This window comes from Suncus etruscus, chromosome 11 (genome assembly GCF_024139225.1).
Source record: "Suncus etruscus isolate mSunEtr1 chromosome 11, mSunEtr1.pri.cur, whole genome shotgun sequence".
In the NCBI taxonomy this organism is placed as follows: domain Eukaryota; kingdom Metazoa; phylum Chordata; class Mammalia; order Eulipotyphla; family Soricidae; genus Suncus; species Suncus etruscus.
In genome coordinates this window covers 29,598,725-29,623,787 of record NC_064858.1, presented here as the reverse complement: position 1 = coordinate 29,623,787, position 25,063 = coordinate 29,598,725, and the positions used below count along the sequence as shown (strand labels likewise).

At 34.7% G+C, this 25,063-nt stretch overlaps 2 protein-coding genes across 2 annotated transcripts in view; one reads left to right on the top strand and one right to left on the bottom strand.

Annotated features, from left to right (window-relative positions):
* Positions 1-12,037, bottom strand: part of PLCZ1 (phospholipase C zeta 1) — a 56,928-nt gene extending 44,891 nt beyond the window's left edge. The window contains exons 1-2 of the mRNA XM_049782898.1: positions 12,020-12,037; positions 10,345-10,524 (exon numbers count right to left, since the gene is read on the bottom strand). Coding sequence (XP_049638855.1) covers positions 10,345-10,524; positions 12,020-12,037 — 198 coding nt within the window. The remainder of the gene's footprint in view (positions 1-10,344; positions 10,525-12,019) is intronic.
* A 591-nt stretch (positions 12,038-12,628) lies between these two features.
* On the top strand, positions 12,629-13,528 carry CAPZA3 (capping actin protein of muscle Z-line subunit alpha 3). Its single transcript, XM_049783702.1, has one exon. It carries the CDS (start codon positions 12,629-12,631, stop codon positions 13,526-13,528), a length of 900 nt encoding a protein of 299 aa, XP_049639659.1.
* The last annotated feature ends 11,535 nt before the right edge of the window (positions 13,529-25,063 follow it).

The following is a 25,063-nucleotide window of genomic DNA, read 5'->3' as shown; positions in this document are numbered from 1 at the left end:
TAAAAGTGTATAAAACTTGAAATGATTCCAAAGTTGGGAACAGTTCATCCTTACTTAAAATGAAATGGCCATAAAAGAAACAGAAAGAATAGGGACGATGAAAATACTAGATTATCTTATAATTAAACATTTTATTACTTTATTATTCCCTACTTCAAAAATCTTCTTTAAATTATGGCAAGCAATCTTAGGTCACCATGAAATAACTTAAGTCAAGATGTCAGAGTAAATCAGAAGCATTCAATGTCATTGTAAATCACAGAGACTGTATTAGTTATATAATACCTTGAAGTGGTGAACTCTGGGTAATTACCGAAGTATTGGAGGCAGAGAGTGACAAAGTAGGTTCCAATGAGAAAGAATGCACTCATATAATCTGGAAAATTCAGGCTTGAACTTTACAAAATAAAGTGTGCTGGATCCAGTTATTAAATATTTTAGAAGTACCATGAGGTTCTCAGTGAATAAGTGACTAACAAAATCAAAAGTTTAGTATGATTACTTGGACTACCAGTTGAAATAGATAGTGAACTGCAGGTAAGGAAACAGAGACTATGTAATCTAAATCACAAGCAGTGTAGAAACTTTTTAGGTACCTGTGATGTTATAACGAATAAGACAGACAGATAGATATATCACACTCAAAGTTTAAGTGCATGAAGGAGAGAAGTCAAGAATGCCTTGAATCAGGGAGAATTGAAATAACTAGTACTACAGAATGATTTAAAATTAAAAATTTTTAGGAACAGAAAGTGTATCATAAAAGAATACAGAATTCAAAAAAAAGATGATTTCTTTGGATCTTAACTCTCATTACTATGTAAATCACTTGAATATAAAGAAAATATGTTGAAGAGCAATTGTATTATAGTGAAAAGCTGATAATTTGTAGACAGATGGTGCTGACATTGTATTTTTATCTCTGAAATAGGAGTATGGGCATATAAGGCAAACTCTGCATATTGTATTCTTTATCTCAAAATAGGGATAGCACTGTCTATGTCATTTTTGTTGCTATGAAGAGAAGAGATAATATATGGCAGTTTTAGATATAAGTGCATTGTTCTGTCTTATGTCTGTTTCCCTCACATCATCCAGCCTAGTCTCTCATATTACAATTTGTCCCTTTATAGTAAACTCTGAGTACCATGGGGTATGAACATGTTGGAAATAATCACCTCATTACATTAAAAAAAAGTTCAGTGGTAACCAGAGAGTTTTATATGAGGATGCCAAATTGCAGTCTGAATTGAAAATCAAAGAGGAAGAGAAGAAGGTTAAATACTGTAGAACATTAATATATGTGTACAAATCAACTTCAATAGCCAGAAATTGGAAGTAAAAACTCATTGGGGCTGAGATGGAGATAAGGTTGGGAGAAAAACTGAGAACTATGACTGCCAAATGATGATCTTGGCCCACAGTGTTCATAAATGATACAGTGTCTTTAAAATAATCTTTAGGTAATGCATATAATTGATTATCCAACTAGACTAACAAGCAGCAACTTTTAAATCTGATATAAAGCCCACATAACTGAATGTTAGATAATTAAGTTATATTATTTTTTCCATTTCGACTCTTAAGCACATCTAAAAATGCTGAAACACAGTTCTCAGGTCATGCACAAACTAAAAGGAAAGAGATTAGATATAAAAACAGGCAAAAAAAAAAGAAAAAGAAATAGGTATTGCTATATTTATTATCAGACAAAGGGATTTCAAAACAAATATTGTAATAAGAAGAAAAAAATTCATTCTGTGGTGATAAAGTGGTAATTCCAACAAAAGGGTATAACATTTGTTAATGTTTAGGTACCCAACATAGGAACATCTAAGTGTATAAAGATTATTAAGACAATGGAGGGGTCGGGAAGGTGGCGCTAGAGGTAAGGTGTCTGCCTCGCAAGCGCTAGCCAAGGAAGGACCGCGGTTCGATCCCCCGGTGTCCCATATGGTCCCGCCAAGCCAGAGGCGATTTCTGAGCGCATAGCCAGGAGTAACCCCTGAACGTCAAACGGGTGTGGTCCGAAAAACCAAAAAAAAAAAAGACAATCGAGAGTAAGAGAGATGTCAACATAATAATAGTATGAAATTTTAACTCCCTGCTTTCAAGAGTAGATCACCCAAACAGAAAATCAATAAGAATCACGGGGCTTAATGGCATATTAAATCATATGGACTTATAAACATTTTATAGAGCATTCCATCACGAACAGGATAATATAGATTTTTCTTAAGATCATGTAGGCCTTTTCACATAATAAATCACAAGATATAATGTGTCAACACATTTTAAAAGACTGAAATCATATCAAACTTTTTTTATGACCACATGACATGAAATTAGAAATAGAATTTGAGGGCCCGGAGAGATAGCACAGTGGCGTTTGCGTTGCAAGCATGGACCAAAGGTGGTTGGTTCAAATCCCGGTGTCCCATATGGTCCCCCGTGCCTACCAGAAGCTATTTCTGAGCAGACAGCCAGGAGTAACCCCTGAGCACAGCCCGGTGTGACCCATAAACCAAAAAAAAAAAAAAAAAAAAGAAATAGAATTTGAGATTAAAACGAAGTTCACATTGGGGCCCAGACCAATAGCACTGCATGTAGGTCATTTGCCTTGCACATGGCCGACTCAGGTTCAGTCCCTAGTACCACCCCAAATGGAACCTTGAGCCCACCAGGAGTGAATCCAGAGCCAGGAGTAACCTGAACACTGCCGATGTGGCAAAAAATAGTTCACAGATATGTAAGACCAAACAACATACTCACAAATCACTATTGATTAAGCAATATGAAGAAAACTTAAAAAATTCTCTTGAAACAAATAATAATGGGACACAGTATACCAAAACGTAGAGGATTCAGAAGAGCTATTTTCAAAAAGAAATTCTTCAGTAAATGCCAATTTGAAGGAATAATATATTAAAATAAATAAATATACCTCAAGAACTAGCAAAATAAGAAAATAGTAGGCACAAGATGAAAAGAAGAAATGATAATGTCAGAGTTAGACTATGAGGTGCCAGAGGGCTAACATCAGTTAGGTCCCTTTTACCCCCATATAGTCTCAAGTCTGCCTGGAGTGATTCGTTGGTGCAGAGCCAAGATTAAGCCCTGAGCACAGGTAGGTTGTGGCCCCCCTAACAACAAACTAGGGTGAGAATATAAAATTTAAATTGATAATGGGAAAGGATAAAAGGAAAGCTCAACAACAAAAGGTGTGGATTATGAATTAGATAAACTTTCTGCAATTTATTTAAAAATAATTTAACAAAAAGATATGTTTTTATTATTTTTAAGATGAGAGTGAAATAAAGTAGTTTAGATTGTGGAGAGCCAAGTGCCATGGGAAATCATAAATTTGAAGTATAACCAAATAAAACATAACTGATGGTCTGACCAGCATTTGTAAAGCTGATGCAGGAAGAAATACTCTATTGCCTCTCTTTTCCTTCAAAATTTTAATCCAGAATTTGGAGTGATAGCACAGCCAGTAGAGCATTTGCCTTGTAAGGAGCCAACCCAGGTTCGATCTCTAGAATCCCATATGGTCCTCCAAGCCTGTGAGGAGTGATTTCTGAGAGCAAAATTCCAATCTATTCTGACAACTGTCAGACTTATCCTAGAACCAGCAATATTTCCCTACTCAAAAATAAATAAGTTAATGTGACCAATTACCTGCAACAGAACATTTATATTCAATTGTATGCCATTCATATTTTGTTTTGTTTTGGGGTCACAACTGGAGGCGCTCAGGAGGTATTTCTGGCTCTGCGCTCAGAAGTCGCTCCTGGCAGGCTCCGGGGACCATAAGGGATGCCTGGACTCAAACCGGGTGTCTGTCTTGTGTTGGCCGAGCAAGGTAAATAAATGCCTTACTGCTATGCTATAGCTTCTGCCCCTTCCATTCATAATTTTTATAATCAGGCCAAACATGCAAGATACTACACCTCTTTTACATAGCCTATAGTGAAGCATATTTAATAATTTCATTCTTCAAAATACAGTAAAGATTTTAGAAAGGTATTTTTAAACCCAAGTTAAATTATCTTCTGAGACTCAATATTAGTAATGCCTATGCTATTCATCACAATCTACATATAAAATAGTATTTTATGTATCGATTCCCCTGATATTAAACAAAACTTGGGTTTATCATTTAAAATTTTTATAGCGTGCAATATACATATACTTATATGAACATAGATGCATAAACATAGAGGTTAACAGCCTGAAGAATTTTAAGATTTAAAGTAAAAATTGGGGCTGAAGCAATAGTGGGCTGGAGCACTTGCCTTGCATACAACCAGGTTCAATTGACCCAGGTTCAATACCTGGCATTCTAAATGGTCCCCTGAGCATACATTCAGGCATTCCTGAGTGTAGCAGCAAGAGTAACCACTAAGTATTGGTGGGTGTGTGCCAAAATCAAAAAAGGATTTGAAGTATTAGAATAATAAAAATTATTTAATTAAAAAGAACAGTTTTATATAAAACAAATGTATAATCTAAGAAGTTATATGTGTTAAAATGACATTTTTCATAAAATGCTTTACAATTGAAGATGACAAGATAATTATTTTATTAAAATAGTTTGGGCCACACCTAGCAGTGTTCAGGACTTACTCACACCTGGCAATGCTTGGGAGACCATATAGGATGATGAGGATTGAATCCATGTCAGTTGCATAAGAGGTAAGTTCCCTTTCCAATGTGCTATCATCCTGGTACACAGCAATAATTTTCACATGATATTAAAAAACAGAAAATTTCTACTCAAGTCATGACTCAATAATTAATTTTGTATTAAAACATTTAAAATATTTTTCACAGTCACAAAGTTGTGATTTTACTTAAATTTTATAATGTAAAGTTACCTAGTAAGAAAATAAATTATAGGAGCTGGAATTTATAGGAGCTCTTAGAAAATTAATAAATATAATCAATTTCCTATATTTTTTAAATAGTCATGATTCATATAACTCTGCCTAATATTTATGGGTGTCTGCTTGTGCCTGTAACAATGACATAAAAATAATAATTTATTTAACAAATCTTAGCAAATAATCCTACACAGTAATTATATTAAGAATGTCTATGCTTCAATCCTCTACCAGGGAAGACCCTACTGCTGCTCTGACATCGACCTGCTCAAAAGAGACTTCCCTTAACACTAAGAAGACGACAACGACCTGCTAACAAAACCGGGCTGTCTACATTGCCCTTTAATTGTGAGGTGAAACTAGAGGACGCTCTGCAGTCTGCACCATCCTGACTGCAATGCAGAATATGCAGATTTCAGGATCTTTAATACAGAAACATGATACCAACAGCAGATACTGTGTGAAAAATAAAAGTGTATTGGCACTACAGACAATGACTTGGGTTGGACAAACTAGCTTGCCTGGAGCCTAGAATTGGTCTTATGCCAGGAAACTTCAGGGGTAGGGTGTCCTTGTATTTAGGTCAAGGCTTTTCCTTTACATGTCCCTCATATTTTGGTGGGCCTATGCAAACAATAACTGCCACTCTAAAACCATTTTTTACTGTGCTCCTTTGACTCTAATCCTTAAGACAAACAACCCACTTAAACTTTTGAGGATAACTTGAACTAATATGCATGTGCATGGAAATGTAAAAAAGTACTATGCCTTTAATGTTTAAGGAGTTACATAAGTTTTATGGCTTTGTGTGCTGCTAAGAAATATTATGTATTACAATCTGGGGACTTGAGGGACAAAGTAATTGAACATGGGTTCTGTTTTATTTTTCTTAATGTTCTTTGGCTGAAAGTTCAAAGTTAAAATATTAGCAAGGGGACTTCTGAGAATTCTGTTTATAGGTGATTGTCCTTCCACTGTAACTTTATCTTGCCCTCTTTCTTTGCATCTTTGTTCTCATAATTAAAAATAAAAAATTTTGAAAAAACTTTAAAAATTAAAAAATTAATAAAAAGAATGTCTATGCTTCAAAAATTTGCCTATGCAAAAAAAAAAAAAAAAAGCACAAAATCTTGCCACACCAGCCCTTCTTCCTTTTTTCATTCTCATGGTTATTGTTTGATTGATGTATTTGTTGCTGTGGTGATTTTTTTTAGTTGTTGACTGGTTTTTTTGTTTGATTTTTATTTTTTGTTGTTGTTTGTGTTTTTTGTTCTTCTTATGTTTCTCTTCTTTTTTCTTTCTTCTTTTAAATTGATATTATAAGCTTTAGATGGAGTTCTGGTTTTTTGTTTGTTTGTTTTTCTTTTTTCCTTTTTTTTCTTTTATTTTTTTTAAACAGAACCACATAACTTGAATCATCATTTTCTGCCTCATAAATTGAGGGGTGGGGGGAATGGATGGTTAACAGGACCAAACAGCCGTATGAACATTGAGTAGAAATAAAAAATAAACAAACTTAAATACCAAACCCAAAGTAATGACAACAGAATTGATACCCAATCTACAACAAGCTATACACAGTGGGGACCAGATATACTAGCAGTCTGGAGGGTATGAAGGGGTATATGAGATGCATGCTGGGAACAGAGGTGGAGGAAGGACAACACTGGTGGCGGAAATACCCTAATCCAATGTCACTATATACTTTAAATATTACTGTGAAAGATTTGTAATTCACGTTGGTTACAATAAAATTAAAAAAATAAAAAGATATTTGTTCAGAAATATTTCTGATTTTTCAAATATTAATTAGGTAAGAACTAACAGAGTAAAGTTTCTCTCTGTTCTTTGAGCTTGACAACACTAGCTTTCAAGATCTGGAAGTTTTGGGCCAAGATTGTGTTTTTTAACTATCTAAAAGATATACTCATTATATGTAAAAAGAGCAGAAATAAAAATTGAAGCAAAAGAGATAGACATTAATTTTAATCTTCAGGTATGTAGAAATGTTTAGCCATGCTACAACTTAAATTTATGTTAAAGCAACATTTTAATACATACCTGGAAGTTTAGCTGAAGTCAACAAGTCATCATCAGCTTTTGGAATCAAGTATTGAGTGGAATCACTTTAATATATGTAGATGGCCCTTATATGTAGTTTATACTTTGAAAGTATTTTGGTCAAAGAGATTATAAAATTCTGCTCTTCAAATATTTAGAATTGACATTTTCTAGCCACTTTAAAAATTTTTGCTAAACACAGTAAACCTTTGCCATGTTCAAATAATAATCTTAAATAAATTTTATTTGTTTTTGAGCCACACCCTACTGTTCTCAGGGGTTACTCCTGGCTCTGCACTGAAAAATTATTTCTGGCTGGCTCAGTGGACCATATGAGATGCTGGGAGTTGAACCTGGGGAATCCACATGCAAGGCAAATGCCCTGCCCGCTGTGCCTCAAAATAATATATTATTTTACACATAACTTCTGCATGTATTATGTTATGCATTTTTCTTAATTTCATTTAAAACATCTATCTACAGATAATAGAGCAACCTTAGAATCAGGGGTAACTCCTAACTCTGCAATTAAATTACTTTTGATCATGCTTAGGGGAGGATATGGGATGCTGAGGATCAAACCTGGGTTAGTCCCGTGCAAGGTAAGCAAGCTATCCTAACTGTACTATTGTTCTGGCCCCTCACATCTTAATCTTGATACACATTTAATATTTAATAACATATCTTGTGCTACATGTGAATTTTATTAAACTAGAAAGCACATAGCTATAGCTCCCTTTGGGCCATGCCACTACAAGGAAATTTTCTCTGCAAAGGTCATTCACCAAATCTTTCATTTGTTACATCTTTTTATTTTTTTTTAATTTTTATTTTTAATTATGAGAACAAGGGTGCAAAGAAAGAGGACAAGGTAAAGTTACAGTGGAAGGACAATCACCCATAACATAATTCTCAGAAGTCCCCTTGCTGATATCTTAACTTTGAAATTTCAGCCAAAGAACATTAAGATAAATAAGACAGAATCCATGTACAATTACTTTGTCCCTCAAGTCCCCAGATTGTAACACATTATAATATTTCTTAACAGTACACAAGGCAACCTAAAGCCATAAAACTTACGTAACTCCTTAAACATTACAGGCATAGTATTTTCTTACATTTCCATATACATGCATATTAGCTTAAATAAACCTCAAATTTTAAGTGAGTTCTTTTTAAGGATTAGAGTCAAAGGAGCACAGTAAGAATGGTGTTAGAGTGGCAATTGTTGTTTGCATAGGCCCACCAAAATATGAGGGACATGGAAAGAAATAACCTTGGCCTAAGTACAAAGAGACCAGACCCCTGAAGTTTCCTGGCACAAGACCAAGTCTAGGCTCCAGGCAAGCTAGATCGTCCAATCCAATACATTGTCTGTAGTGCCAACACACTTTTATTTTTCACACAGTCTTTGTTGTTGGTATCATGTTTCTGTATTAAAGATCCTGGAATCTGCATATCTTACATTGAAGTCAGGACGTGGAGCATCCTCTCCTTTCACCTCACAATCAAAGGGCAATGCAGGGAGCCCTGTCCTGTAAGCAGGTCGTTGTTGTTGTTAAGTCTTCTCAGTGTTAAGGGAAATCTCTTTTGAGCAGGTCGAAGTCTGAGCAGTGTAGGTCTTCCGTGGTAGAGGATTGCTTCCAGGTGATGTTATAGACCAGCCTGGATGTTTCGTGGATGGCTTTCCTGGTTCAGGGGAGAATGGAATATGCCCTTTCTTCTGAGGTCTGTGCCAGATCGTTATGTCAATGTTCAGGGTGTAAGGTCCCTTTGCACTACAAGATTTGTGTGTTCCAATCTCTATTAGATAGGATCTTATTTGTATTTATACTATTTTCCCATTTTAATGTCGTGTTACATCTTTTTAACTTTGAATTGTTTGTTGTTTTGTTTTTTTTTGTTTTGGGGTACACCTGGCTCTAGACAATTGTTGGTACTAGGCTATTCCCGGTGCTGATCAGGGAATGATATAAAGTGTCAGGAAAAAACAAGAGTTGGCCAGGTACAAAGCAATTGACTTAACCTCTCAAGCCCCTGATTTTGATAGCTTATTGTAACACAGGTTTCTGGGATTCCTGAAAACAATTCTGAAACTTTGTCTCTTACTACAATTTGCTAAGATGTATAGCTTTTCTCTTTATGCACCTCTTCAAATTTTTTAAACGTGGATAATAAATCTTAGTGAGAGAAGAACCAGCTGAGAATTCTCCACAGATCTTATATGGACTTGAACATTTTTTCTTTTTTTTTTTCTTTTTGTTAATTTTTATTTTGACCAAAGTGGATTACAAGTCATTCACAGTAGTATTTTAGGTACATAGTGACATTGAATCGGGGGCATTTTTTTAAGCAGAGACACAAGCTTGCCCTTCCTCATGACTGGCATTTCAAGGGTATTTGTATAAAGGAGATATTATGTTCCTCTCAAGAAGAAAATGCAGGGCTCTTTATTGTCCACAGTAATGGTCATGGAGCTCCAAAAGCAAAGAACTACTCAGAATAAAAGATCAGGGGTTCCTTCAGCTTGAAGCCCCTCTCTATGCACCTGTCACACGGTCTATCTCCATCATGCTTTGAAAATTGGGTTTTGGAGAAATGGCACCAAAGTGCTGAGATTCTTATAATTTCTATTTTTATGAATAAGCAAGAAATTTTACCCTGAATAACAGGCCTGCCTGCCATTACCAGTACCCATAATTTCATAGGATTTATAGATTAGTTCAAAGATAAGTAAAACATCATCCATTGCCAGTTACTGTGACTGATAACTTTAACATAGATTGTGTTATCTGCTTGCACACTTTTGAAAAACAAAAATTTATTTAGAATTTTTATCTTCCTAACTCAGTCTATTTTTTCTGTCTGATTTTGTAATACTTTTTGCATCTTCTTAAAGCAAAATATATATATGGCTTTTTAGTGTTTTTTTTTTTGTTCAGAATCCTTTTATCTATTTTCTGATCATAAAATTTAGCCAAGAAATATTCTTCTAACCCTTCTTTAAACAGCTAACTTTTTTGCATAATTTTCTTTTTGATACTGAATAAAATTTTATTAAAATTTCCCGTTTCTTCTATAAATCACTAGACTCTGTTTACCATTTTATCATTTATATAATTTTGATTTCTTCTATATCAATTTCATAAACAATCCTGTATACTCAAAATTTTTTGAAAGTAACAACTTGGTTTTATTTTAAACTTTGCAAAAAATAATTTAACTTCCCACTAAAAGTTTCTCCCTCCCAATCCCAAATAGATTTCACATATTTTAAATTATTAAAATACTAATTTTTCATATACATTTTTGTAGCAACCAAATTTCTAGCAATATTTTTCAGTTTTTAGATTAAGTTCTCCCCAGAGTTAAGTTAAGCAGGGGGTATATATCTCACCTTAAAAATATATTTCATGTGAATAAAGCTGCAATGAACATCAAATTTTTCAAGTAATTTGTAAGCTGCTTCTACTGTAATTTTGCCACCTTTAAATTCATCTATAACCATCGACAAAAACCATTTATGGGGCACAAAGTAGTTAAGGAAATTTTCACAATCATTAAGTTCTAAAAATGCCTTAAAAAATATGGATGTCTTTAGCTACTGGCAATAGTTTTTAAAGCATTATTTTCTTGATGAAATGACAAGTTACTTCTATGACAAATCATATTTAAAGTCAACAGAGTTATGTGAGTACTATTCTATGATAAAGGTATGAGAGAATAAAGAGCACTGAAATTATATCAAAGTAATATTAGATAGTAATAGTAATATTAGATAATATTAGTAATAAAGCATTAATTTGGGGTAATTTTATTCTTACTCTAATGCCTAGAGACATAACATGAAAACTAAGCTTTTAGCTCTCTGCCCTGAGACCAATCTCAGATACATTTTTCTCTTCTATAAAGGGGGCAAAAATACATTTAAGAAAGTGGGGGAATTAAATGTGTTTACAGTGTATGAACATAGTTTCTGCTACTGGAAGACAGCAAAATGCCACCAAGTCTACCATATTTATCTCATGTTCAGCTGCACACACACTAAAAAAAGTCAGTATTTTAAATACCATCAAAAATGACTTTACAATTCCAAAATAAGTGTATAATGTTTGGTATAACATTTTCAAGACCTAACTATTCAAGTTTATTTGTCATGTATAAACTATTAATAAAACATTAGGAACTTCTCGGGGCCAGAGTGGTGACACAAACGGTAGGGTGTTTGCCTTGCATACACTGACCCAGGACAGACAAAGATTCGATCCCCTGGCGTCCCATATGGTCTCTCAAGCCAGGAGCAATTTCTAAGTGTATAGCCAAGAGTAACCCCTGGGCATCACCAGAAGTAGCCCCAAAAGAAAAAAAAATTAGAAACTTCTATTTTAAAACTTCAATTTGAGACACTAAGGTTGAGAAGAATTAACATAATTTTCTCTACTGTCACAAAAGAAACAAACTTCCTCTCAATTTTAAGATTTTTGAAACTACCGAAACACCTAAAATTTAGTGATCCTGAGTTTATATGACAAAAAACCTAAGCTCAAAGAAGGAAAAAAAAAGTAAAGGAATCTGGGGAAACACAGAAAAGCTTGGGTAGCTAAGGTTGGAAGCAGTACATTTAAAAACCTTCAGTTTGGGGCTGCTCATAAAGTATAAAAGAAGAAACAAACAAAAGGAACAGAAGAGAAGAGAAGGAGAAAAAGGACTTCTGAGTGGATATTTCTCCATGTTTGCATGACCGTCGTTTGTTTCCAATATTTAGAAGTCTCTCCCCATTAACTGTTGTCTGAGTTCCAAATATAATTAACTCTGCCCTTTGCAGGAAAGGAATTTCTGGAGACACATCGATTGTTGGCACTGTCCCTTCTCTAGAGAAAAAGCAGAGAAGAAAGTGGTTTGTTGCCTTTTACAGGAAAGTCAGTTCACACTTAAATCCCCAGATGCCTTAATTTAAAATGTCGTCCCTGCATTTTATTGCTGTTGAAACTTTCTTGTCTCTTCCTTAAATTCCAAATGTCTAATAATGACAATGTCTAAACCCACATTGTTTATAAATAAAGCATGCTTACATAAAGGCTAGCTAGCATTTTTCAACCAACTGCTTATTATATTTTTATTTTTGCTCTTTCATTCAAAACCTTTCCACACAAGATGTTTCCACTGACTTGAGGGGAAGTTGTTCTAAGGATCTTAATTAAACAATTACAGCTGCATTAGTGAATACAACTGATTGATCTAACCATATTCTTTAAATATAGTTTTCCACAAAGGTGCAAAGGTCAAGAAAACCCTCCCTAGAATTCTGGACTACTTGTCTAGACCCTTGACAATATACAATGTATACAGACACACCACTTGGAAGAAGGTTGTTCCGGATGTAAGTTCTTAAAAATCCTTAAATCATGTTGAGCTGAGCACCAGTCAGAAGGTGGCTGTCATGTCTTCATTTTGGACGAAACATCTATTATGATATCAGCAAGAATGCCACACTTCATCAGGAAAACATCTTTGTGACATCATCAGGAAAATCAGAACTCGCCAGACAACCTGTTTTCAGGGTTAGACCTAGTAACCTTAAGCTTGCATGTTTAACACCTTGCTGAGAAATCCACCTTATGGGGTGATTTCTCATCTTTTGAACACCCTTGATTTCAGCTTTGCTTCTGCTGCAACCAAACATGTCACAAACTGTTCTGAGTAAAAAGGAGAAAGAGAAAATAATCTACCGACTCTTGGTACAAGCTCCTCCAGGAGAATTTGTAAATGCCTTTGATGATCTCTGTCTACTGATCCGTGATGAAAAACTTATGAATCATCAAGGTGAGCGTGCAGGACATCAACACTGCAAAAAATATTCTGTACCACTTTGCATTGATGGCAATCCAGTACTCCTGTCTCACCATAATGTAGTGGGGGACAACCGATTCTTCGATCACCAAAGCAAACTTTCTTTCAAATTTGACTTGCTTCAAAACCAACTAAAGGACATTCAAAGTCATGGTATAATCCAGAATGAGACAGAATATCTCAGAACTGCTGTGCTGTGTGCTTTAAAGCTGTACGTGAACGACCACTACCCAGCAGGAAACTGCAATGTACTAAGAAAAAATGTGAAAGGGAGGGAGTTCTTGATAGCCTGCATTGAAGATCACAGCTACGAATCAGGAAATTGCTGGAATGGCCTTTGGAAATCAAAATGGATTTTCCAGATCAATCCATTTCTAACCCAAGTAACTGGAAGAATTTTTGTGCAAGCCCACTTCTTCAAATTTGTCAACCTTCATATTGAAATCTCCAAAGACCTGAAAGAAAGTCTGGAGGTAGTTAACCAAGCTCAACTGGCTCTGAGTTTTGCGAGGCTGGTGGAAGAGCAAGAGAATAAATTTCAAGCAGCAGTCTTAGAAGAATTGCAGGACTTGTCAAATGAAGCTCTGAGGAAAATTCTACGAAGGGATCTTCCAGTGACCCGCACTCATATCGACTGGCAAAGGATTCTCTCAGACTTGAATCTGGTGATGTATCCTAAACTAGGATATGTCATCTATTCAAGAAGTGTGCTTTGCAACTGGATAATATAAAGGATAGGTCCTGCTAAAATTTTGCCCTGATTTATTTTTGGTTTTGGGAGGTGAGAATTATTAATCTCCAATAGTTAAGAAAGTACTAGAAGTATCAAGCACCAAGCAAATCCAAGTATAATTTAGGGAAAATTATGACAAGTCAGAGCAATTTAGAGGAATGTTTGGTAAAGTCAGAGTAACTTATTAGAACCTAAACAGACTTCACAGTATGTAACTTTGGAATCAGAGAATAGTACAGAGGTAAAGCATTTGCCTTGTATATGGCTGATACCTTTTTGATCCCCGTAACTATATATGGTCACCCAAGCATAGCTAGAGTTCCCTAAGTGTTTATTGTAGGTGTACTTAGGGGAGCAATGGGATCAAATCCAGGTCATTTACATGCAGTATTATAAGGTCATTTCACAAACTTTCTGGACCAGTCCCCTTGATGTTATTCCATGAAGGATAACAGTCATTGGCATAGGGCATAAAAAAAAAGAAGCAGAGTTCCATAAGGGTTATACATCCTTCAATGATTCCCTAAATCATTGTGATTCTGTTCTGTAAAATTCCTTAGCCTCATGTTTGCCTTGAAGTTAAAACAGAATTCAGTTTTTCTTTTTTGAATTTATATTATAGCTTAAAAAATCCAACTATGCCCATATATATAATATAGATACATATATATCACAAATTCTAGTACAATCAAATAAACTTCTGTTAGACTCTGAATGTTAATGAAGGCCCTTACCTATTTTAATTAGATTTTAGTGAATCAATATGAAAAACACTTTCGGGTCACTGCCACTCAGCCAATCTGCGGCCATGTTATAGATGATTTGAAATTTTTCATATCAAAACACATCTCTTAACTTTTTGTCTTTTCACTTGATTTTTGTAGTTTTGCAGAATTACTGCAATTCTACAAAAATGTATTCCTAATATATTTCCTAAACTTTAGTGAAACATAACTATTTCACATCATCACTGCTCTTCTGATGAGCAAGCAATTGATTCAACATTATTGATTCCCTTAGCCTTCATGATATATTGAGATGATTTCTAACTGGCTGAAGCTCTCTACTTTATCATCTTGTTCCTTGGTGAATTACTTCATTTTTATAATAATATTTTAATTAAGCACCATGATTACAGAAATATTTATATTGGGTTTAAGTGATAGAATGTACACTGCCTTTCACCAGTGCAACTTTTCTGCCACCAATGTCCTCTATTTCCCTGCCATCCCCTAACCCCCTGTTTATCTGGGAGAGGTATTCTCTCTCTCTCCTCTATTTTTTCTGATACTATAGTTTGTACTCTAGACAATGAGGGTGTGTAATCCATATCACTTTACCCATTTCAGCATGCAGTTGTTGTCCAGAGCAATCAGTTCTAAATATCATTGTCATGGTAGTTGTCAGTGCAGTTCTATAACTGCATTCTCTGCTCCTAATGGGAAGCTTTATATTTATGAGATCCTCCAGTCCTCATCTCTGTTGTCTCTGGATATTACCATACTGTCTTTCATTTTTCTTATATACCACAAACGAATGAGACTATTATATGTCTATCTCCCTCTGATTCATTTCAGTTGACATAATAATCTCCATGTTCATCCATGTGTAGGCAACTTTCATGACTTCTATTTTCCTAATGACTGTACTGTGTAAATGTGCCACAGTTTCTTTAGTCACACATCAGTTTTCAGGCAACTAGGTTGTTTCCAGATTCTGGCTATTGTAAATAGTGTTGCAATGAATATCAGTGCAGAGGTCATTTTTGTATTGTGTTTTTGTGTTTCCAGTGTATCCCTACCAGCAAAATTGCTGAATCATAGATGAAACATATTTTCATCTGTTCATATTCTTTGAGAATTTTTTCCATCATCTGATCAATTTTAAGGATCTGATTTTTAAACAATCTTTTCCAACCTCTTATGATGTATATATTTGTTATGAGTTCATCCTCCAGTTCACTGCTTATATCCTTAGCAGCTGTTACCCTGCTGGGGCTTTCCAGTGAGTGTTTTATTTTACCTACCAAGTTTATCAGTCATATTATTTCAGTTTGAAATTGTCTCATTTCTATTTTCATATCCTCTTGAATTTTAACTGTGGTTTGTTCAGTTCATTTCATAGTTTCTTTCAGTTCTTTGAGCATCCTTCAGATTTTCTCTCTAAAGCCTTTATTGAAGATGTGATATAGGTGGCCAGTATATTTTGGGTCTGTAGAACTACCATCTTCCTACTTTAAACATGTTAGTGTTCCCTGTAATGTCCACATTGTGTCTTTTTCAGTGTGCTGTCTTCTATGTGCTGTGCTGGAGTTCATTGACTAGACACTATGTGCTGCCATACACTCTTCAAGCTGTGCAGGTGTCACTAGGTTCAGTGTGCTACTGCCAACTGCTGGGAGCAGGGTTGTCTCATTACACTGATCTGAACCTCTCAGTAGGTCCCTTCTGGGCCTCTGGGCAGGCTCCATTCACTGCCACTTTCTGGGGTGGGGACAGTTCAACATGCTGCTCTGCAACTCTTGCTGGGCCCTCACTGCTGCCTCCAGGAGGTGGGGTGAGGGGAGGAAGCTCAACTTGGTAAATGACTTCTACGAATAATACTCATTCTTTCAAAAGAGAACTCATATTGCATCCTTATTCTGCTTCCATTGTACACAGCTGACCCAGTTTTGATCCCTGACATCCTATATCATCTTTCAAGCACCACAGGGGTAATTCCTGAGTACAGAGCCAAGAGTAACCCTGATTATCATTAGGTGTGGCAAAGAAAAAAAATTGAATTAATTATTCTTCTTCCAAACACTGAAATATAAATATGTGCTCCTGTCTAATATTCATTCCATGTATGTAATCCTGAATCCTTGCATTTTTGTCATTTGGCTCTGGCTCACCTATTGTCTTTCATTTTGACTTCTTACATGATCCGACATTGCTCATTTTTCCTATGGGCAAACATATCCTATTTCAATTATTCTTAAATAAATTCTATACATTTTCCCCAAGATCATTTACAACAGAACTTTTCAAAAACTGTTGTTATTATTTTCCTGTTTCCTTACCACTTACTATATTCTTAAAGGGATGGACTTAATTAAGACTCTGTTAGGTTCCAGGCATTTTACCAAGTAATTTTGCCTGCCTCACTGGATCTAAGGATATTCTTAAGTAATTTTTGCCAAAATAGCACAGCTGGTAAGCAACAGAACTGGGATTCCAATTCAGGTCTGTCACACTTCAAAACTCCTTCCCTTTTGTTACCTCATGGTTCCTTAATGACACCTTCTGGCTTCTAGTCTCAAGAAAAATCTTCTCTACAAGATTTTCAGTATAATAATTTATTCTAATGAATTTACCTTAGCATAATAAGAATATTATTATTTATCTGAAGACCTTTATTCTCCAATCTGACTGCAATGTAACTTCTCACTGCACTGTTTCTTTTTACTTTACCTCTCCTTCCATTGTGCTCACCCTCAAACTTAGGCATTCGGCAATCTTCAGATTTTTAGTGTCTATTTTCTTCCTCTAACATTAGAACTCTCATTCACTAAGACATTGCACAAACACTTTTTTCCTCATCAGGAACTCTCAAAAACAAAATTAAAAGCTGAAGAGATATTATAGGGAGCAAAGTACTTGTTCCAAATGCAACCAATACTGTTTCAATCACCGTTATATGTTGACCCCTGAGATGTTGACCCCTGAACACTACCAGGAGTGATCCCTAAGCATAAAAATTAGAAGTAAGTTAGCATAGTGTGGTCCAAAGCAAATAAATAAAGCAAAGCTCTAGTAGTCAATTCTCACATCTTTATTATTAAATAGCTTTTTAAAACAGTTTTTACTACACAGGCATTTTCACTTTTACGAATAATTGGCTTTCAAATGATTCATTTTACTATTATTTTTCACTAAGGAAAATATTCTAAGATGAAGTCTTGTCAAAGAACTTTGTATAAACACATCTCACACTTGGACTTGACCTCTATTAATAAACTGTTTAGGTATTTAGAACAATTCTCTTTGCCATCCCTCCAATTTCATTTCACCCATGAGCTAAATGATCATATCTAATCAAGTTGATTTTGTAAAATATGACACTAGCTTTATTACATTTCTAATGTTACTAGTCCAAAACATACGATGTCAGTATTTCTAGAACTAACTTAATTTTCTCCCTGCTCCTCTTAACAAACTATTCTTTCTACTTTCTGCTTAGTTTATTAAAACAGCATGATTTTAGGGGCCAGAGTGATGGCACAGCAGTAGGGTATTTGCCTTGCACGTGGCTGGCCTAGGAGGGACCACGATTCAATCCCCCAGTGTCCCATATGGTCCTCCAAGCCAGGAGCAATTTCTGAGCTCATAGCCAGGAGTAACCCCTGAGCGTCACTGGGTGTGGCCCCAAAACAAAACAAACAAAAAGCCCACAAAAAAGCATGATTTTAAGTTATTCATAATTGAGTTTTAGATAAAGTTTTCCAGCAACAATTCCACCACCAGTTTCAACTTCTCTCCACCAGTGTTTCCAGGTTCCCTTTCTACCACCTTGACGGGTACATTTTTAAGTTGCATTTTCAAGTCTGGATCTCATGTGCTGTTGGCTCTGTGTTTTGAATTTAGCCACATCACTCCTTATACCACTAAAGTACTCAAATATTATTATCCATGGCCCTGTACTCCCTGTCTCTTCTTATTTCTCTCTTTATGTCTTTTCTTCTCTGTTCTTCTCCCTATGCTCTGACTTTAATACATTACATTCCACGTATTGCTTCTTCTTTAATACACTACGTTTTTTAAATTTTGATCATAGTAGCTTACATATCTTTCACATTAGTATTTTAGGTACATATTAAATTGAATCAGGGGAATAGCCACCACCAAATTTGTCCTCCCCCCTACCCCGTTCCCTTTCTGCAACCCATATCCCCCACCATCACCCCCCAGGCTGCTAGAGTAGGTGGTCCCCTCTTTGTCTAGCTTACTATCAGTGATCATACACCTGTTTGGTCCTGGTGCCCTCCCTTGTTTCTCTCTTTATTTGAGAGGCTAACCTAGATAAATCGAGTTATGTGGTTTTGTTTTAGGGAAAGAAAGGCAATAGAATGGGGTAAAGATTAAGCAAAAAAATTAAAAATAAATAAATAAATAAATTTTAAAAAATATGCTGAAAATGGGCGGAGTCCTTCTAGTGGCTATCAGCTTCAATTTGAGAGAGGACATGAAAAAGGTAATTGAAACACCATAACAATACAAAAATAAATGTCAAATTAAATATCCAATGAGCCCTATAGCAATAAAGAGAAGCACCACACAATAGTCTCAGTTATGAATTCAAATCATGCCGGAGTGCAAAAGGAAAGAGAAAGATAAGATAAAATAATATAAAATAAAAAAGGAGACATAATACACTACATTTTAGACACTTTATTATACTACATTTCTTCATCATATAGATTAATAATATATAGTAATTCTATATACCACATACAAGTGAGACCACATTCTTCTTCTGGCTTACCTGATTTAACATGGTATATTCCAGTTCAATCAATGTTGCAGTGAATTTCATGATTTAATTTTTCTTAGAGCTGTGAAGTATTCCTCTTTGTATATATACAATATATTTATGATATATATACTGATATTTATTGCTGAACACCTAAATTGATTCCATATATTAGCTATTAAGTGCCAAAATGAATAATGATGTGAACATGTCCTTTAGTAATGACTTCTGTTGTCTCCTAAAGGTAGATGATACCCAGGAGCGGAATGGCTGGCTCAATTCTTAGTTTACTGAAAACTTTCCATACTGTTATCCACTAAGGTTGAATTAGACAACATTTTCATCAGCAGTGGATGAAAATTTCTTTTTTACCACATCTCCACCCAACACAATATTTTTGTGTATGTCATTCTAACTGGTGTGAGATGATAGATATCTTATTGTTATCTTGATTTATATCTCTCTATAATAAATTATTATAAGTATTTATTTGTGTGCCTGTTAACTACCCTTTAATTTTCTTCCTCAGAGAAGATCCTGTTCATTTCTACCATTTCTCCTCCATATTTATATGGTTTTTATTTTTTATTTATCTTTGTGAGTTCTTTATTTATCCTAGATATCAACCCTCTACCTGATGTGCTGAATATTTCCTCCCATTGTTAGCTGTCTTTTAGTTTAAGCCAATATTTATTTGTCCAAACAGAAACTCTGGACTACTTTATGTTTTTAAAGCACTATGTTGTCAATTATCTTAGGGGAAAATAACCTCAGGAATTTTTAACTTTTTTAATTTTTTATAAAATCAAATTAGCTCATTGAGTCTTTAAATATATATACCTGAAAATATATTAGTCTTACTTTCTTTGACATCTTAGTAATAATCTGTTACTTCCTACTTACCAAGTTTTCTAGACTGATCTTCCTTAATCTTTTATCTTTTATCATATTTTGCTATAAAATTCTGCCAATTTTTATAAATAACTGATTACTCACATTATTTTTAACCTCAAGCAAGACACTTAAATACCTCTTGACTAGGAGGTGCTTTTAAAAATTGTGGGCCTAGTATTTTATGGCTCTCTAAGATCTAAAGAACCCTACCCTTTTCTATCAATATACTGTCCTAGACAGAATTTATCAACTTTTGCTAAAAGGCTGCTAAATCTCAAACAGAATTGCTCACTACCTTTCTTAATGTGAATACACACACACACACACACACACACACACACACAACTCTTCTCAAAAGCATGTTAGTCACCATTGTTGTGAACTTTATATCATGATCCAGTCCTTCCAGACCTCATCTATATTGTTTCTGGGCAATATTACAATAATGTCTTTTATTTCTCTTAAAACCTATATATGAGTGAGACTATTTTATCTCTCCCTCCCTCTGACTTATTATACTCAGTAGATTCCATGTACATCCATGTATAGGAAAATTTCATGACTTAATCTCTCCTGATGGTTGCATAATATTCTATTGTGTATATGTACCACAGTTTCTTTAGTCATTCATCTGTTGAAGGGCATCTTGATTGTTTCCAGAATCTGGCTATTGAAAATAACGCTGCAGTTAATATAGGTGTGAGGAAGGGATTTTTGAATTATATTTTTGTATTCCTAGGGTATCCCTAGGAGTGGTATAACTGGATCATATGAGAGCTCAATTTCCAGTTTTTTGAGGAATCTCCATATTGTTTTCCATAAAGGCTGAACTAGACGGCATTCCCACCAACAATGAATGAGAGTTCCTTTCTCTCCACATCCCCGTCAACACTGATTGTTCTTATTCTTTGTGATGTGTGTTAATGCAGGTGTGTGAGTATTGGCAACATTGGTGATGGGAATTTTGAACTGGTGACGGATCTTTTTTTTATGACTGAAACAAAACTACAATCATGTTTGTAATTAAGGTGCTTAAGTAAAGAAAATATAAAAAAATATAAAGAGAGAACATAAAAAAATAAAGCATGTTAATTCTAATTTGAATATTAGCTGTATATGGTCATCTATTTTCTCTCTACAGATCAGGCTATAAGTTATACACCTGTAAAGCTGTATAACAGAATGATGATATCCAAAAATGTGTGAAATATATGATAGAGAATGAATAAAATTACTTCAGTCTCTGCGTTGTCAAGAATTTCCAGGTAAATATTTCCAGAGATAGAAGAAGAAAGTTTTTGAGGACATTACTCAGTCCAATCTTTTAGGAATTCTAACTTACAAATGTCTCTGAATTAAAAGTATTCATTTCCACTGAAAGACTGTCTGCCTCTGTGAAGAATGTAACTCCGTCACTGTGCATTTCCCTGGCAATCCTCATTTTGCCAAGCCATTCTCATTATATTCTGAGAAGACATAGCTACCTATGACTATCCAGAGGCATGATTTTGTCTTCCAATTTAAATCACCCTAGATCCCAATGAGCGACAGATGACAAATAGAAATTGGTTAGTTCAAAGAAAGTATTATTAATGAGATGTGAAAATATAGGGGGAAGTAAAATGGTATGAGAAAAATTCACAACTTTAGTTCAATATTGGAAAGCAACTATTTGAACTTAGGGAGAAAAAGAAGCAATAAAATGAGCATCAGAAAGGCAATAATTTTCTATGGAAGTATACTGCCAGTCTGAGACTCCCAAGAGAGCAAATGCTCTCCATCTTTCACCAGTCTCCCATTGAGCTCCTTATTAGCAAACCCAATCCAAAATCAAAATGCAAATTAATAAGTTCCCCACTACCAGACTCCTAAGACCAGAAAAGGCGAGGAGAGGTTGGCAGTATGGGGTGGAAGGGAAGCAGTACATTGAAAGGAAGACATTAAATACACACTGATCCATCTGAGTGTAATTTCTGGTGCATAAAAGAATTTTTTAGCATGTTGAACATCTGAGTTTTACAAAGAATATTTCATCCTTTTGCTCAGTTAGAAATATTGTTAGTTAAAATAAATAAATATATTCTGTAACACTACATAAAAGATGTATTTGGAAGGATTTCAAATAACTTTTCTGTATATTTTAGCTCATTTTAGTTCCCCTGAAAAGTACAACCTCTTCTAAGTTATAAATTCAACAGCTTTACTGAATTAATTTTATTACATAAAAATAGCGCCTATCATACTGTTCTTATCTCCCTAGTCCCTTTTGTCACTTTTTATTTTTAATTTAGAATATATGAAATGCCCTCAGTTTGCAAGTACCATGTTCCTGCTCCAAACTCAAAAATAAAAAATTTATGATGTGAATAAAATTTACTAATTGGACAGATTTATTTTCTTCATTCCCTAGGAATGTGATCTTTGATCTGAGAGCATATAAATTAAACCTGACAAGAGAGAAGGAAGAAAAAAGGAAATCCTGTAATCAATGTGGGTTTGTTTGGCTTTTTAGCTGATACCTGAAATGTATTCTAATGTTCTTTATTGATCATTTCCCATGTTCACTTCAACTCTTTTTTTAATACCCCTCTCTACTAGGATAAACAGTCTTCAATCCAATAGTTTTAATTATTTTTATTTATAAGAGAAAGAGAAACAGGACTCTTTTGACAAACTATTACTGTAGTATAACTAATGCCTTCAGTTCTAAAACATCAGTATTTGTTTGGAATTAAATTATCCGTGTTTGGTCCTGGCTATATTATGGCAAACTGATCTCTTCAGAATTTCTAGAATTTCAGAATTTCTTATGTAAAATAATTATCTCTTGACATCAGATGTCAGGAAACAAGAGGCAATGCTCTGATGCTCTGATCGAGTCTATTTAAATCTACAAGGAGTGATGTAGTATGTTGTTTATAGTTGCCACTACCCCTATTATAGAGATTTGGAACATGGAAAATTGTTGTTACCCAGAAATAGCCTCTTCATTTTACCAGGGTTGTTCTCGTAAATTCACCAATAACCACAAGGACATTTCATTCAGGAATAGATATACATTTATATAAGTATATATGTATATATATATTTAATTTCTATTCCAAAAGTATGCAGACTATATAGAGCAATATCATCATTTTGTATAAGTATCCTGGCTTCCTCTTAGCTTCTAAGTAACTATCTCAAAGATCCATTCTTATGTCTCTATGAATTTATTTGACCTTCTCTAAAGTCTTTTGTAAAGGATATTTACTAAGCCATTGGCAATCTTTGTACCTTTTTCCTTTCCATCACCAAATTCCATCCTTTAAAATAGTTTTCAAGAGGTTTGAAAGAGTAATTAACAATGGGTAGGATGCTTGCCTTACATATGATGATCCAGGTTTGATGTCTGGTACCACATATAGTCCAGGAGACACACCCTGATCATAGATTCAGGAATACGTCATAACCAGCACTAAGTATGGCCCCAAAAATCATTTTCCAAAAATAGGTCTTCATAATATATATCTTGAAAAAATAATTTTTGTTCACTTGGATTAACCCATAGGAGAGTCAGAAACATTGTTAAATATGCAGACTGATGGCTCAATGCATGAGTATTTGCCATAACCTTTTTTCACCAATTAATTTAATTATCAACTTCAAGAGTAAATGTCAGTCATAAATGAAGACAAAAGAATGTCAGAAGGCTTTAAACAAGTGTGTGCATTCTTTCTGGAGACAAAGACAGAAAATGCTGTCTTTGGTCTCATTTAGAGTGTCCCAAAGTATAGCAGCTCTTAAAGGACTGAGATACTTAGGCTACTAAATATCGACCACTAAAATATTTAGCTGAAAATTATTTAGAGATTATCCTTGATTCATCTTTCCTTTTGGAAGTCTCCTTTATCTATCTACACTTTCTGAGTCTGGCTTCCAAAAATACTTGTCCACTTTCCTTCACTTAACTGTTCCTGTCATCATCTCTCACAGGAACTGTCCTAAAATGTATGTCTGCTTCCATCCTTACACTCTTACAACCCGTACAGCAAAGAAGCCAAATGCATTTAAAAAACAAAAATCAGCCTCCTGCTTATTCTTAAACACTATAAACAGGTCTCACATTGTTTACAGTTAAATCTGATGTATTGATCTACAACGATTTATAACCTCTGGCCCAATTTTCACTCTCAAGCCACTATTCTCTTTGCTGACCACTTGCTCATAGGCTTTCTTCTTTGCCTTTTTCTTGTCAAACTCCTTTCTGTGCTTGATAACATTAACATTCCATTCTTAGATACTAGTAGAATATCATTTCTGATAATGTCCATATGGTAAGTTTCACATTGCACAGGGGTTTCAGTTTCACAAAACTAACCTCTACATCAGATGCCAGACAATTCCAGGCAGTAACTGTGCTTCTCTCTAATGGCTATAATCAGTTTCCTAAAACACTCTCCTGAGATTCAATTAAGTCCTTACAATTGCCCAAAGAACTAGGAAAACATGTTTGTTTCCCTAGATCACCAAATTTTATTATAAAGAATGCTAACAAATGCAAATCAGCAACTAAATAATGAGATGCATAGGGTGTAGTAAAAGGAGTTATAGTATATGTATGGAGTTTTCATGTACTCTCCATGCAAACCATTATCTCTAAATTTTCACATGTTCAGAACTCTGGGTACAAGTCTGTTCAGGCGGTTCTTACATTATTAAACTGTATTAACCTCAACTTCCAGTACTTCTCCAATTCTTCGAGGTCAGGAAGGTAGAACTGGGGCGTTCCAATATTCCAATCACTTGGTTGATTCTTTGAGCAAATGCTCCTCTTATCCTTAGACAGTTCTCCAAATGTCACCTCATTCAAATAATAAAAATATATTTTGTCCCCAATTCACAATATAGACCAGGCAAAGGGTCTGGGTTGAGGTGTATATGGGGTGCATATAAAAAAAAAGAAAGAAAAATATCAAATAATAAAAAAATTATTATTCTCCAGACTGAGGTCATGTCAGGACATTTTGAATTTGTATCTATGAAATGAGACTAAATATGATATAAGTATATGGGGGTTCATTCTCCATCTTGAGATGTATACTCAGCTTTTTTCCTTTCTGAAGTACAGTTCACTATTGAACATATT